Source organism: Chiloscyllium punctatum, chromosome 37 (genome assembly GCF_047496795.1).
Source record: "Chiloscyllium punctatum isolate Juve2018m chromosome 37, sChiPun1.3, whole genome shotgun sequence".
Taxonomy (NCBI): Eukaryota; Metazoa; Chordata; class Chondrichthyes; order Orectolobiformes; family Hemiscylliidae; genus Chiloscyllium; species Chiloscyllium punctatum.
The window spans coordinates 32,460,060-32,472,685 of NC_092775.1; the positions used below are offsets into that span (position 1 = coordinate 32,460,060).

The following is a 12,626-nucleotide window of genomic DNA, read 5'->3' on the forward strand; positions in this document are numbered from 1 at the left end:
TACATCAGTAATATTGTGCTCGAGGGAAGAATGACATGAGCCAAGGCACCTACAGACCGAGCTGTAAAACTCGAACAATGTGAAAATACTGCAGAATGTTATCCTGAAGTGTAACTGCACTGGCACGGTATGCTGCAAAATGCTGGGATAATGTGATGGATCCACTGAAGTGCTAATTGCATGAGCATACTGTGCTGCACAATTGGGAATTTAGGCTGTGATCTCCCAACAGAGGTGCCAAGTGCAGGAAACTAATTGTCCCAAGGGCAAGTGGTGGTTCCAGGGCCGGGTAGCCTCATAGAAAATTGAGATGGGTCATTTTAAACAGATGATTTCCACCATACACTCAAAAAAGGCATGTATCAATAAAAGCAGCGAGGCAAGTATTTGCGTTTTACTAAAACTGATTTTAATTCAATTTTAAAAGAGGAAAATAAATACAATATTGCTCATTTGATAAAAATAATTTCTATTCCTTTGACCCATAATCAAAGTTGATGTAAAATTGTAGCATCCCTTTACCTGGTAATCCTAGAATGAAATCTTTAAAAAGGACAGGCGGTCTCTCAAATGAATAGTCGCTTAATAACTTACGTAACAATGTCGAACCACAATAATCGGCACATTTCATGCACAGTCTCTTTTACGATCCACATGAGGTGACCTACTTTAACCGGTTCAGAGTTGACTTGTTTAGAAAAGGGATACTACAACTCTTAGTCAACAATCATCACGTATTCCTAAAATGCAAATAACAGTACCACTTTTCACCCAACATTGTACCCAATTTAAGTGTTGCATGGAACAGAATAATATGTTCTTCAATACACTTCCATGCTGAGTCACTGCTGGAGTGACGCAATTCAAAATGAAAACATTTCAGCAAACTGCTGAAAACATCGCCTTTCCGCCACTAAAACACCAAAATATATAATTCATTTTCACAAACAAAACGCAAAGGGGGTAGGAGACTGTATGAAATACGGAAGAGATAACGTCTCGTTCGGAGCAACAGCCTTGACTAAATTACAAAACGGCAGTTATTTTTGCTGTCAAAAAAACACTTTTTTTAAAAAAAATCAGAGATCTACATTAATATTGTAACGCGTCTGAATAGGAGCAGAAACGCCCCCTCCCCCAACCTATACAAAGAAAAGTAAAGAAATAGAATATTTTTGGAGGGGAGGGGGATTGGGAGAAAAGCCCCGAAATATTTGTAATAAGAAACTGCTGTCATCTGACAATTACGAATGAATCTCACACTTGGCAAGTTACACGCTGTTGCGTCATGTGTTTCGACTGAGCAAAGTCACAGTTAAAGCACAGCATCATTTTATATACATTTCTATATAAAACCCCGCAGTGCTGGTTTCAAGAAACATCATTCACCCCTCTCCCTGCCGTTTTTTTTAAAAAAAAGCACGGGTTACGGTCATCTAAACGATATACAACCTCGCTTACTGCAATGTGTTGTAAACACAGAGAATCCTCTATATACAAAGAGTCCTTTGATCAACTCCTTTTTGCAAAAGTCACGGTATCCGTTGTTTATATATATATATATATAAAAAAGGAGATAGAGAAAGAAAAATAATAAGAATCTATAAATATTGGGGAGCTGTGCAGTCAGTCAATGTCAGCAGTTGCTGGACGCACTGAGCAGGGTGTGCTCTGGTAGCTGTTTGAACAAGTTTCTCAGAGTTGCCAGCTCCCGGCTGAGCTGCTCCACTCGCTTCTGGAGCCGCTCGTTCTCGGCGGTCAGTTCCAGCACTTTGTGTTGAGTCTCTACATTCCTGAGCTTGGCCTTGTCCCTGCTCTTGCGCACCGCGATGTTGTTCCTCTCCCTCCTCAGGCGGTACTCATCGCTGTGCTTGTCCACCAGCTTCTTGCTCTTGTTGTTCTTGGAGGCTGTGGCCCGCGCGGAGTCGCCGGCAGAGTTGGGGGTGGCCGGCGGGGTGGCGGACGAGGACAGGGACGAGGTGGACAGGTTGCTGTTGCTGCCGCTGGCCACGCACTGGTACTGCAGCAGCGGCCTCACGTAGGAGGGAGAGGAGGCGGCTGCGGCCGCTGCTGCTGCTACTGCTGCCTGCACTGACATCCCTCCTCCGCCAGCAGCAGCAGCAGCAGCAGCAGCCTCTTCCTCCCGGCTCTCCTGCTTCACCCCTTTCCCGTCCGGGCTCTGCTCGAACACCGGCTCCAGCCGAGTCTCCAGGAACTGCGGGGTGCAGCTCAGGATGTTGCCCTGGTGCCTGGCGCCGGCCGAGGAGCTGCGCATCATCGACAAGTAGGCGTTGTAGTCGGGCAGCGACTTCTTCTTGTACTCGTCCGAGAGCATAATATCCGTCAGCAGGTCCCCCCCGCCGCCGCCGAGCTCAAAGTTGCCCCCTGCTGCCGAGGCGCTGGCCGGGTCGATGTACGCGCTGAAGTCGATGGCACTCTCGTTGTCACCGATGCCCAGGTCTGTCATTGAACGGTCGCGGTGCAACTTGTTCAGGGAACAGTCCGGCTCGTAGAAGTTGGCCACTTCCATCAAATTAATGTAGGTCGGAGCCGTCTGGAAACATGGCGAGTCGCAACGCGAGTCCCAGCTGGTCAGACTTTGCATGAAAGCCGTGGTTGCAACAAGTTGGAAGGAAGGGGTTACCGACCCTTCGCGAAATTAAAACCGGGGAGTCTTGCAGCAGCAGCAGGAGGAGGAGGAGGGGGGCACGGTGTGAGGGCTCTCAGCTCAGGTCCTGTCGATCAGGCCACCTAACTCTCTTGTCTCAGAGGCACTGTCCTGAAAAGCTTTTTGCAATCTCTTATGTGCTTTTAGCTGAGCTCAGACCCTGTTGTCTTGTCAGTGGCTGAAGTTTAAAGCTGCTGGAAGCTCTCGCCAGTTCTTATATTTATAACCACATCGCTGCTGCCATTGACGTCAGCTGGCAGCCTGCCATCACCTCCAACCTTTTTTCTCTCTCTCTCTCTCTCTCTCACTCACTCCTCTCTGCCCTGAGCGAGGAGATGTGGCGCCGTCCTTTAAAACATGTCATTATTATTCCTGATATCTGCCCAGAAAAAAAAGTTTTCGCCTTTGCAAATCAGCCCCCACTGAGACAGGCCAACCCTCTCAGTCAGCCTGAACGAGACAAGCTTTTTTTTTATTCAGTGCAGTTTGGAACAGAAGTAGAATGGGGTTTCAAGGCACGGGTTAGCTTCATTTTAAATCGATGTATTTTGCATTTTGAGAGGAGAGCTGTCACTTCAACGTCACGCGAGCGTTTTTTTTAAAAACGAAACATCAGCCTGCGCCCTTAAAAATCGCTTCCATTCTGTCCAAATTCATCCCAGCCCTGCTCCTCCCAAGTGAAGAGGGGTTTAAGGAAGGAATTTCAGAGCACAGGGCCACTGACTGAAGTTAAAGCTGGCAGTGGAGGGATTAGGAAAGTGGGAAAATCCACAGGATTCACACAGGCAAGGCTGTTAGATGGTGGGATGGGATGGAGAGGGATTATCGGAGAAGGGGCCGTTCCAAAATAGCAAGGACTATTGTGTTGGGATTTGAACATGATGAGAAATTTAAAATGGGCTCTTCTATGCTCTGCGAGCAGAGGAGTGATGGATGAATAGGAGTTAATACACGCTATAGACAGCAAAGCTAGGTTTACAGAAGGTGGAAGATGAGAGCAGAGTCATGGTCATCCAGTCTGGGGGAACGATGAGGGTTCTGCAGCAGATGGAAATATTCTGATCTGGATGTGGACCTAAGTGATGCTTGGGTAACAATGTGTTGAGTCAGTCGTTTAAGCTTTGCCAATAATTTATTTGGCTTGAACAAATGGATAGTGATGGTGACAGAGTTGGTGGCTAGGGAATGGAACTTGTTGAAGACAAAGGTTTCATTCTTCCCGATGTTCCTCGGAAACCTCAGTTCATCTATTGCTGGTTCTGGGACAAGTAATAAAAGGCACTGGAGAAGCTGAGTGAGGTGGTTTTGAGAAAGAGCTGAATGTTGAGAGACAATAGTGAAAGGTGGATTGTGTTTTCTGATGAGGGTTGGCAAGTAGAAGAGGGTCAAGTGGTTACAGCGTGAAAGCAGGGAGAAGCCACTTTTGGAAGTTCTCTGGTAATAATGGTAAGAATGGAACAAGGGGAGGACAATCCCATTTGGCTGAACAACAGAGAAGTGAGGTTGATAGGACAGTGTGGTCAATGGTGGCAATAATTAGAAACAGATTGAGAATAGTGCAAACAGTCATGATCATATAGAATCTTGTTTGTGACTTTGATTAGGATACTTCATTGATATGGCCAGGTGAACACCTTGGTACAGGTTTGGGAAGTGACAAGACAAATGACTTTAGAGAGGAAAAGTAGGCTGATACACGGGTAGGCTGATACATGGCTAGTTTGCAAGGATGGTGGATTGAAGGATGGGTTTTCTGAGGAGGAGGGGTTTGATGTTTGATTTGATATGGAGGAACCATAGCTGAGGAAAGGGAAGCACTTACAGCGTCAACAGGACAGAGTTTGGCAGAACAGCACTTTAATGAAAATTCAACCACATTGTGAGACCAAAAGGTGGGTCTCACAAACAGAATATGTTCAGAGATGGATAAGGGAGAGAAAGTAGAGCATGATGCAAGCTCTGAACCAGGCCGGGGAAAAAGTTGGGATCTTTTCACTTGGCGGATATGAGTGAGGAAGGAAGGCATGATCTCAAACTTACTGCCAAAGAAACCAGTGAAGACCTCCTCCTTGTGGCCCTTTACATGTTGTTAACACCAAACTGCATTGTATTACCTTCTAAAGAGAGCTGTGTGTTTCATGTGGTCACTTGCTGGTTATATATTGCCCTACTCTTTCTTTACTAGAAAGTATTTTAAAACTTATCCATTGAACTGTCTCCAAAAGCATCAGGTATTTTTGTGATTACTTTCTACTAATACTCACACTTGCTAAAAACACATCTCACAAGGATATTTTTTAAATGAAGAAATATTTTCCTTTATTCCATTATGGAAGTAATGAATTTACTTTTCACTCAATGAAAGGACATCCTCTCAGAAACTTGCAGCACTAGGAATAAATTCTAGTTTAATTTTAGAATTAATATTGTTGCTATTATGGTAATGCAAGATTAAAATTAAATATAATGTTACCATTTTGTTAACATTTAACTACGCCATTCGGTTTCAGTAGTTCAGTCATGGTGGTTGCATTTGATAAATATTCAGGTTTTACCGGTATAACAAGAAAATATTGACAACAAGTTGTAACTGGAAAACTCAGTTACATTTGAAAAACAATGTTTTAGTTTTTTTTCTTGGTGATAGTTATTATTTTACAGCCAACTGTGAATGTATAAAATATAGCATTTGTTATTTAATGTCCTCAGAACTTTCTGCAGATACAATATACTTCTAAAAATGCAAATTTAACTTTTAATTAATAAACAATTTTATTAACATGATTTTCACGATATACAGTGGTAGATGTGAAGTGATACATGTAGTGGTTATAGTAAGTATACTACATTTAAACGTAAAACTGAAGATGACTAAACATCTCGTGTGATTTTTATAATTGGCATATATTCACCCAGGCACGTGTTCTTTGATATATGCCATTGTAAAATGACATGTAAATTGTAAATGAGCATAATTTTCAGATCTTGGTGTGAGAAACACAAAGCACATTATTTAATTATTTCTTAGTGTTTGTGTCAAATTAATCACATGCCCTGCCCTAATTGGAAGTAATCCATTCGGATTCCTTGGAATTTTGCAAACTGTAGAATAATTTCTTTCAGTAAATCACTGCTTGAACATTTTTTACCTTGGTATTTCATCAAGATTCCGTGAAGCAAAAGGTTTGCGAGCACACACGGCTATACTGACACCTGGTGGTGATCTGTTGACACCATATATAAAAAACAGAAAGAAGAAAGGAAATGCAGCATTTACAGGACCCCACAGAACCTCGCATTGGAAGGAATTTGAAATCCAGCAACTGTTTTATAGGCCAACAGTTAGCAAGTTTTTTTAAAAAATCAGTGGAGAAATGACTAATTCAGTTGTCTTTGGTAATGTTGTTCCAGAGAGAAATGCTGACCACTTTCCAGGAGAATGCCTTTTCCTCTTTGAACATGACAGTCGGAATGTTCCACATCCCACCACTAACGGTTCGAGCCGTTAAAATTACAGGCTGGAGAATGCAGAAGCGTGAATATTAGCTTGGGGTCTTTGAATCAAATGTGTCATTCAAACCAGCACTCCATCCGTCGTTGCAACGTAAGTACTAGCATGGGGCACGAGTCAACAAACATTTAAGGAAAATTTAGGTTTTAAAATAAGTGCATCTTCCGCATCGGAAGTCTTCAACCCCCCATGGCATCAATGTGGACTTCACCAGTTTCCTAATTTCCCCTTCCCCACCTTACCCCAATTCCAACCTTGCAGCTCAGCATCATCCTTATGACCTGTCCCACCTATCCGCTCCACCCTCCTCACCGACCTATCACCTCCACCTCCATCCACCTACTGCTCTCTCAGGGACCTTCCCCCAGCCCCACCCCCTTCCCGTTTATCTCTCCACTCGGGAGGCTCCCAGCCTTATTCCCTATGAAGGGCTTTTGGCCGAAACGTCGATTTTCCTGCTTCGCAGATGCTGCTGGCCTGCTGTGCTTTTCCTGCATCACTCTAATCTTGACTTTAAAATAAGTGCGCTATTTGCAAAAATGACTACAAGTTGAAACTTACTACTTTTGTCAAAAATATATTTTAACCACTGCAAGCTACATTATAAATGTATTCCTTTAGAATCTAAATTTGATTGTCGTATTGTTCATTGGTATTAAGCCTAATAATACAAAGGAACCACAAGAAAGGGATCCTATGTATCTGCGCTGATTCAACTTTTGTTTTTTTCAGGCTCCTGGGCGTCCAGAGTTTTTTTTAAAAATCGAGATTTCAGACGTATTCCATTTGGAAAAAATACGTTCTTTGGAGTAACTGAAAGTTTGCAAAAACCATCATAATGTAAAAATCAACATGAGTATCTAATTCCAAAACCAAATGTATATAGAGTTATAATTTAGCTTGATTATTCACTAAAACTAGTCTGGAGTTAGTTGTGAAAGTGTTTATGGAGACTGACTTGCTGGACGTTGCTGTACATCTTCCAAAGATGGGTTTGACAGAATGGTATATTTGTTCTAAATTGCTGTATTGTTGAATGGTTATGTATGTCCAGCATGTATAAAAGATCAAATGGAATAAAATTAAGATTTTTAAAAAATTTTGGTTGACTTGCCTGGACTTTTTATGATAAGGCATCATGCTGTCATTATTAAGATTGGCCAGGTCAAAAAGGATCTGTTTTAGTTTGGACATTTACTATTATGGGAGCACTAGGTTATTTCAGTGCCTATTTATTGATATTTATTTAAATAAAGATACCTTAAATATTGACAAAGTGTACACCTAGATTAGCTAAGCTCTATTCGCTGACTTAATGTGATATTGGGCCTATGATGCCTTGTCATTGCATAAAATGGTAGAGGTGAGCACAATTACAACGTCCAAAGGATATTGGACAGGTACATAGATACAAAATGTTAAGAGGGATATGGGTCAAATGCAGGCAAAAAGCGCTAGTTGAATTTAGGAAACCAGGTTTGCATGGACAGGTTGGGCCAAAAGGTCTGTTTTTGTGCTGTATGACACTGTGACTCTAAAATATTGTCAGAAGTCACTATATCTGGGTTGACCATAAAAGTCGTAATTGTCACTCACGTTTTAAATGTTAAACATAATGGAATATCAAGGATATTATGCTGCTTGAAGTTAACTGGGAAAAATACATTGTAAATGATTTTAACAACTTATTGATGGCAGAATTCACATATTACTAAAATCATGGGTATGGTAAAATAACTAATGCAGCAGTTGGATAGGAAGTTAGGCAATGAAGGATCATAGAGTTTGGGCAAATGGGTGATGCTTAAGCTGCAAAATACTTGAAATGTTAGGTTATCTCAAAATCTGCTGATGCAGAAGTAGTTTTGACAAATACTGAGGTGAGTAAAAGACTTCACAAAGGTATAGTTAGCAGAACAGGGAGCCAAATGGCTGATGCAACATAATATGGATAAATCTAAGATAATTCAGTTTGAGAACAAATAAAGATTAGGAGATAACAGTCAATGAGAAAATATTGAACAGTGTGCATGAACCAAAAAACCTTGGGTACAAATATATAATTGTTTGCAAATGTGAGCACCAATAGATTAACCCATTGAAAAGACCAATAGGCGTGTGAGTTCTGTAAATAGTAAAGTAATAGTAATTGCCTTGGCAGAGAAGATTTGAGAGTCATTATAAAATACAATTGAATTCACACTGATGGTGCCAGGAATAGAAAATTGTAATTATGAAGAATGATTTGTTAATGTGAGATTATTTCCATTCAAGCAGAAAAGGCTAGTATGAAAATTAAGATTTATTTTCAAATAATGAATACCAGTTTTGATAGAGTGAATAGGGGAAAAAAAAAACATTTCCTTAGGCTTTGGGAGTCCATGGCATATAGTGTGCAATTTGAAGATTATTTTTAATAGTGTAGTGATCGAGACTAGAGAAATTTCAATAGATGAGATAGTTGCTGTAGAAATCGCTTTGCTATAGGCAATAGTTGAGGCTGAGTACACTGCATGTTTTATAAGAAAATTGAATAAATATTAGAACCAAAGGAAGAATAAGAATTTTAGGAAAGAACTAGGCACTGGGAGTAGTTGTGCATTGATTTTGCAATGAGACAACATGGGTATAGTCTATAAACCACTGCAATTGTTTTCATCTTATTCTTTTCCATTTATATAATTAAATAATTGGCAAAAGGAAAATTGGGTGGAATAATCATACACATTTAAAGCGAAAGGAAAATGAGATGGATTATGTTACAAACATAAAACCTTCTGCCTGCAGGTTTCTGCTCCACATTGTGTCCAATTGATACTTTATATCCAAACAATAGAGACAAAATTCCAATCCATAATCATCAGCTAGGAGAGACAATAAAATAGCAACAATTTTTATGATTTCTATCCACAGTGACACTATTATGAACACGTTCTGTCGAATACTTCTAGCCCACAACAACCAGAGGAATTTTTATATCAATTTCTGAACCAATTAAATACTGTACCTCCAAGCCTTACCTGATCATAAATTAACCTTCAACTATAGGTTAGATTTAGAAATCTTCCGAAGAGACGGATATATAAATAGAAAGCTGTCTCATATGTATCCAGGGGATTAAAAAAGGATGGCTGCATTTCAATTACCAAATATTGTTGATCATGAGAGAGCAATCAGAATGGGTGTAGCAACCCTGCCAGAATAACAGCTAGATTAACTCTGGCCATTGAATCCCCACTTGAAGCAAATCCAAGCCCTGATATTCTTGGTAATGAAACTGCATGATATGCACAGAGGGTATTATAAAATCTGCACAAGGGACCAAACATGATGAGCTGATAAATATTTTACACAGATTTATCTTAAGCACAGGTAAGGTGCCCCAATAAAGTGTACATGTTCCCTGTCTACAGGTGCTCCTCCAAACTGCCCACCCTACCCAGTCTTCCTGCTTAATCATGTGCAAGAAGGTGATCTGATGTCTGCGAGGATTTAACAGCTGCAAGGCATTGGTGTTCAGTTCTTGGGACTATGAGCCTTGGTCATGTGGGAAGATCACATTGTGATTGAACTTACCTTGTTCCTTTGAATCTTCTTGAGCTCAAGAAATCACAAGTTGGCAATCAATGTGCACAATATAATCTTCGTGATTACTGAATGAGTGCAGCTCAGAAATCGTGTGATCCTATGAAAACCCCCTCATAATATCTGACTCATTCTCCTGACTGAGTGCAGTCCATCCTCCAGACTGTCTTGAAATTACAGCCCCAACTGAAACAGCCCATATTCCAGACTGATTTTGCAAATAAGACTGAAAGTGGCTGATCAGCAAGGCCCTGACTATTTTTGCTTGACTGTCAGGACCGACCATTATCCAATCCCAGGGCATTTGGCAGCATAGCCCTGACTGAATGTGGCCTATTCTTGGACTGAATCTGCAAGAGCATCATGAGTGTCTGATCTGTTTTCACTTAACTGTGCTACTCGTGTAGTCCCATCCCTTGACTGCAGCAGTACAGTTCTGAACTTGTGTTGGACCAACCACCTGACTGACTATGGCCAAACCTCTGGACAATAGGCTCTGGACTGATTGTGACAATGTCCCCTGAATGATTGGAGTCTACCCTTACCCCACTAAACACTTCTTCCTTTTCATTTGACATATTGCCCTTCCCTTAAAGCACATATTGCACCTCTGACCTTAATGCAGCATCGTACCACGCAATGACATGTTTCTCCCCATCTTGACCTACCCTACTCCCCACGATTGTTCTGTGTCGTCTTCCTGTTTCCCACTGCTGCGACCTGGCTGCTTCTCGCTGTGTGCTGAAGTTCTCCGTTGAAGACGACTCTGGTTGTCCTTGCCCACAAATTTTCCACTTCAGGGCCAGAGGTTGCTGCTTGAGCCTGATGTGGAAGTTACCTGTGGGGAGGACAAGAGCTGCCTAAGCTGCTTGATAACAATCTCGATGATGTGCAGAGGCCACTGTGCAGTTGTGTGGGTGGTGGGTCCAGGGAAACACTGTGCCATTTATCAGGAAGCCACCTCTGCACATGTAATAGTTCCATCTAACGTAAAGAACAGGGAGGTAAGCAGGCACAGCCGTGCTCTCAGAGATTCGAGGCAGAAGATCCTACTCAACAGGGTACCTGCTTGGTTTGTATCATCTAATTTTTAAAGCTTCGGGTTTCTTAATCAGGCAGAAGTTAATCAGGACTTTAATAAGGTGAGTTGAGTGACTAATCAGATGCAAAAACAGTGCAAACAGATGGCGAGAATTTGATGTCACCATCTGCTGTTTAAGTTGAAGGTGAGAATCTGATAAAAACCTAAGGAACTGCAGATGCTGGAAATCTGAAACAAAATCAGAAATTGCTGGCAAAGCTCATCAGGTCTGACAGCATCTGTGGAGAGAAATCAGAGTTAATGTTTCATGTCTAGTTCTGAGGAAGGGTCACCGGACTCGAAACATTAACTCTGATTTCTCTCACAACAGCAGGTTAGTCCAACAAGTTTATTTGGAAGCAGCAGCTTTCAGAGCACTGCTCCTTTATCATGTGGATATGGAGCAGGACCATTAGACACAGAATTTATAGCAAAAGATTACATTGTCATGCAGCTGAAATGATATATTGAACAAACCTAGATTGTTGTTAAGTCTTTCATCTTTTAGAATGGGATGCAGGTTTTGGTTCATTAATATGTAAATCTCAGAACTTCTTTTATGTCACATTCTTGAGATAACAAGGTTTTATATAAAAAAGGTGACAGCTCAGACAATGCATTAAAGATGTGAGTTGGAGCAAACCCACAGATAACCTCATAATGCTACATGTCTCCAGCTTCCACCCTAAACATATTAAAAACAATCATTCCCTATGGACATTCCCTACAGATACACAGGATCTGTTCAGATGAGGGGGAATGTGATGGACACCTGAAGGTGCTGAAGGATACTGTCAGAAGAACAGGGTATGATGCTCAACTCTTCGATCGCCAATTCCAGCATGCCACAGTGAGAAACCATAATGACCTCCTCAGGAGACCGACACAGGCTGCAACAGACAGGTACTTCCCAGGAGCCAAACAACAACACCATGTTCTCCTCAGCCTGCAACACATTATCAATGAGGTTGAGCATTTTGCCATGACATTCCTTACGCCTGCACATCTTGCTTTTAACAACCACTAAACCTGAAACAGAGCATTGTTTGCAGCAAACTTCCCAGCCTTCAGGACAACATTGTATAACCCTGTCATGGCAACCACTGGAGGACGTGTCAGAGTGTCGACATGGATACCAGCATTACACATAGGGACACCACTTGTGTATGCAGCAGGTACTCATGTGACTCAGCCAATGTTGTCTATCTCATACACTGCAGGCAAGGATGCCCCGAGGCATGGTACATTGGTAAGACCAAGCAGACACTATGACATTGGATGAATGGAACCGTGTACCAATCACCAGACTGGGATGTTCCCTCCTGGTCGGTGAACACTTCATAAGCCAGGGACATTGAGCCTTGGATCTTTGGGTGACCATCCTCCAAGGTGGACTTCGAGACAAGCAACAACACAAAGTAGCCGAGCAGAGGCTGATAGCCAAGTTCGGTACCCATGAGGGTGGCCTCAACCAAGACCTTTGGTTTATGTCAAAGTACAGGCGACCCCACTGCACTATACGCTCTCTCTCTCTCTCACACACACACTTACACACAACTCACATCCATAAACACACTCTCTCACAGGCTTATGCACTGTTACACTCACACACACACTTTACCAAGCTCGCACACACACAAACACACACTCTCTCACGTGCACTCACAATCAGACGCACACACTTACTCTCTCACTCTCTCTCTTTCCCTCTCTCTCATGCACACACACCCACACATATACAAGTCCATGGGGTGAATTTGTATTTGCAAATACATTCTATT

The 12,626-nt window shown here is 41.9% G+C and overlaps 1 protein-coding gene across 1 annotated transcript; it reads right to left on the minus strand.

Annotated features, from left to right (window-relative positions):
• Window positions 1–386: 386 nt before the first annotated feature.
• On the minus strand, window positions 387–2,977 carry LOC140462977 (CCAAT/enhancer-binding protein beta-like). Its single transcript, XM_072556550.1, has one exon. The coding sequence runs from the start codon at window positions 2,603–2,605 to the stop codon at window positions 1,637–1,639; it is 969 nt and encodes a 322-aa protein (XP_072412651.1). The 5' UTR covers window positions 2,606–2,977; the 3' UTR covers window positions 387–1,636.
• Between the last annotated feature and the right edge of the window lie 9,649 nt (window positions 2,978–12,626).

Coding starts and splice junctions, on each gene's coding strand:
- LOC140462977 (XM_072556550.1), bottom strand. CDS start 2,605: ATGCAAAGTCTGACCAGCTGGGACTCGCGTTGCGACTCGCCATGTTTC.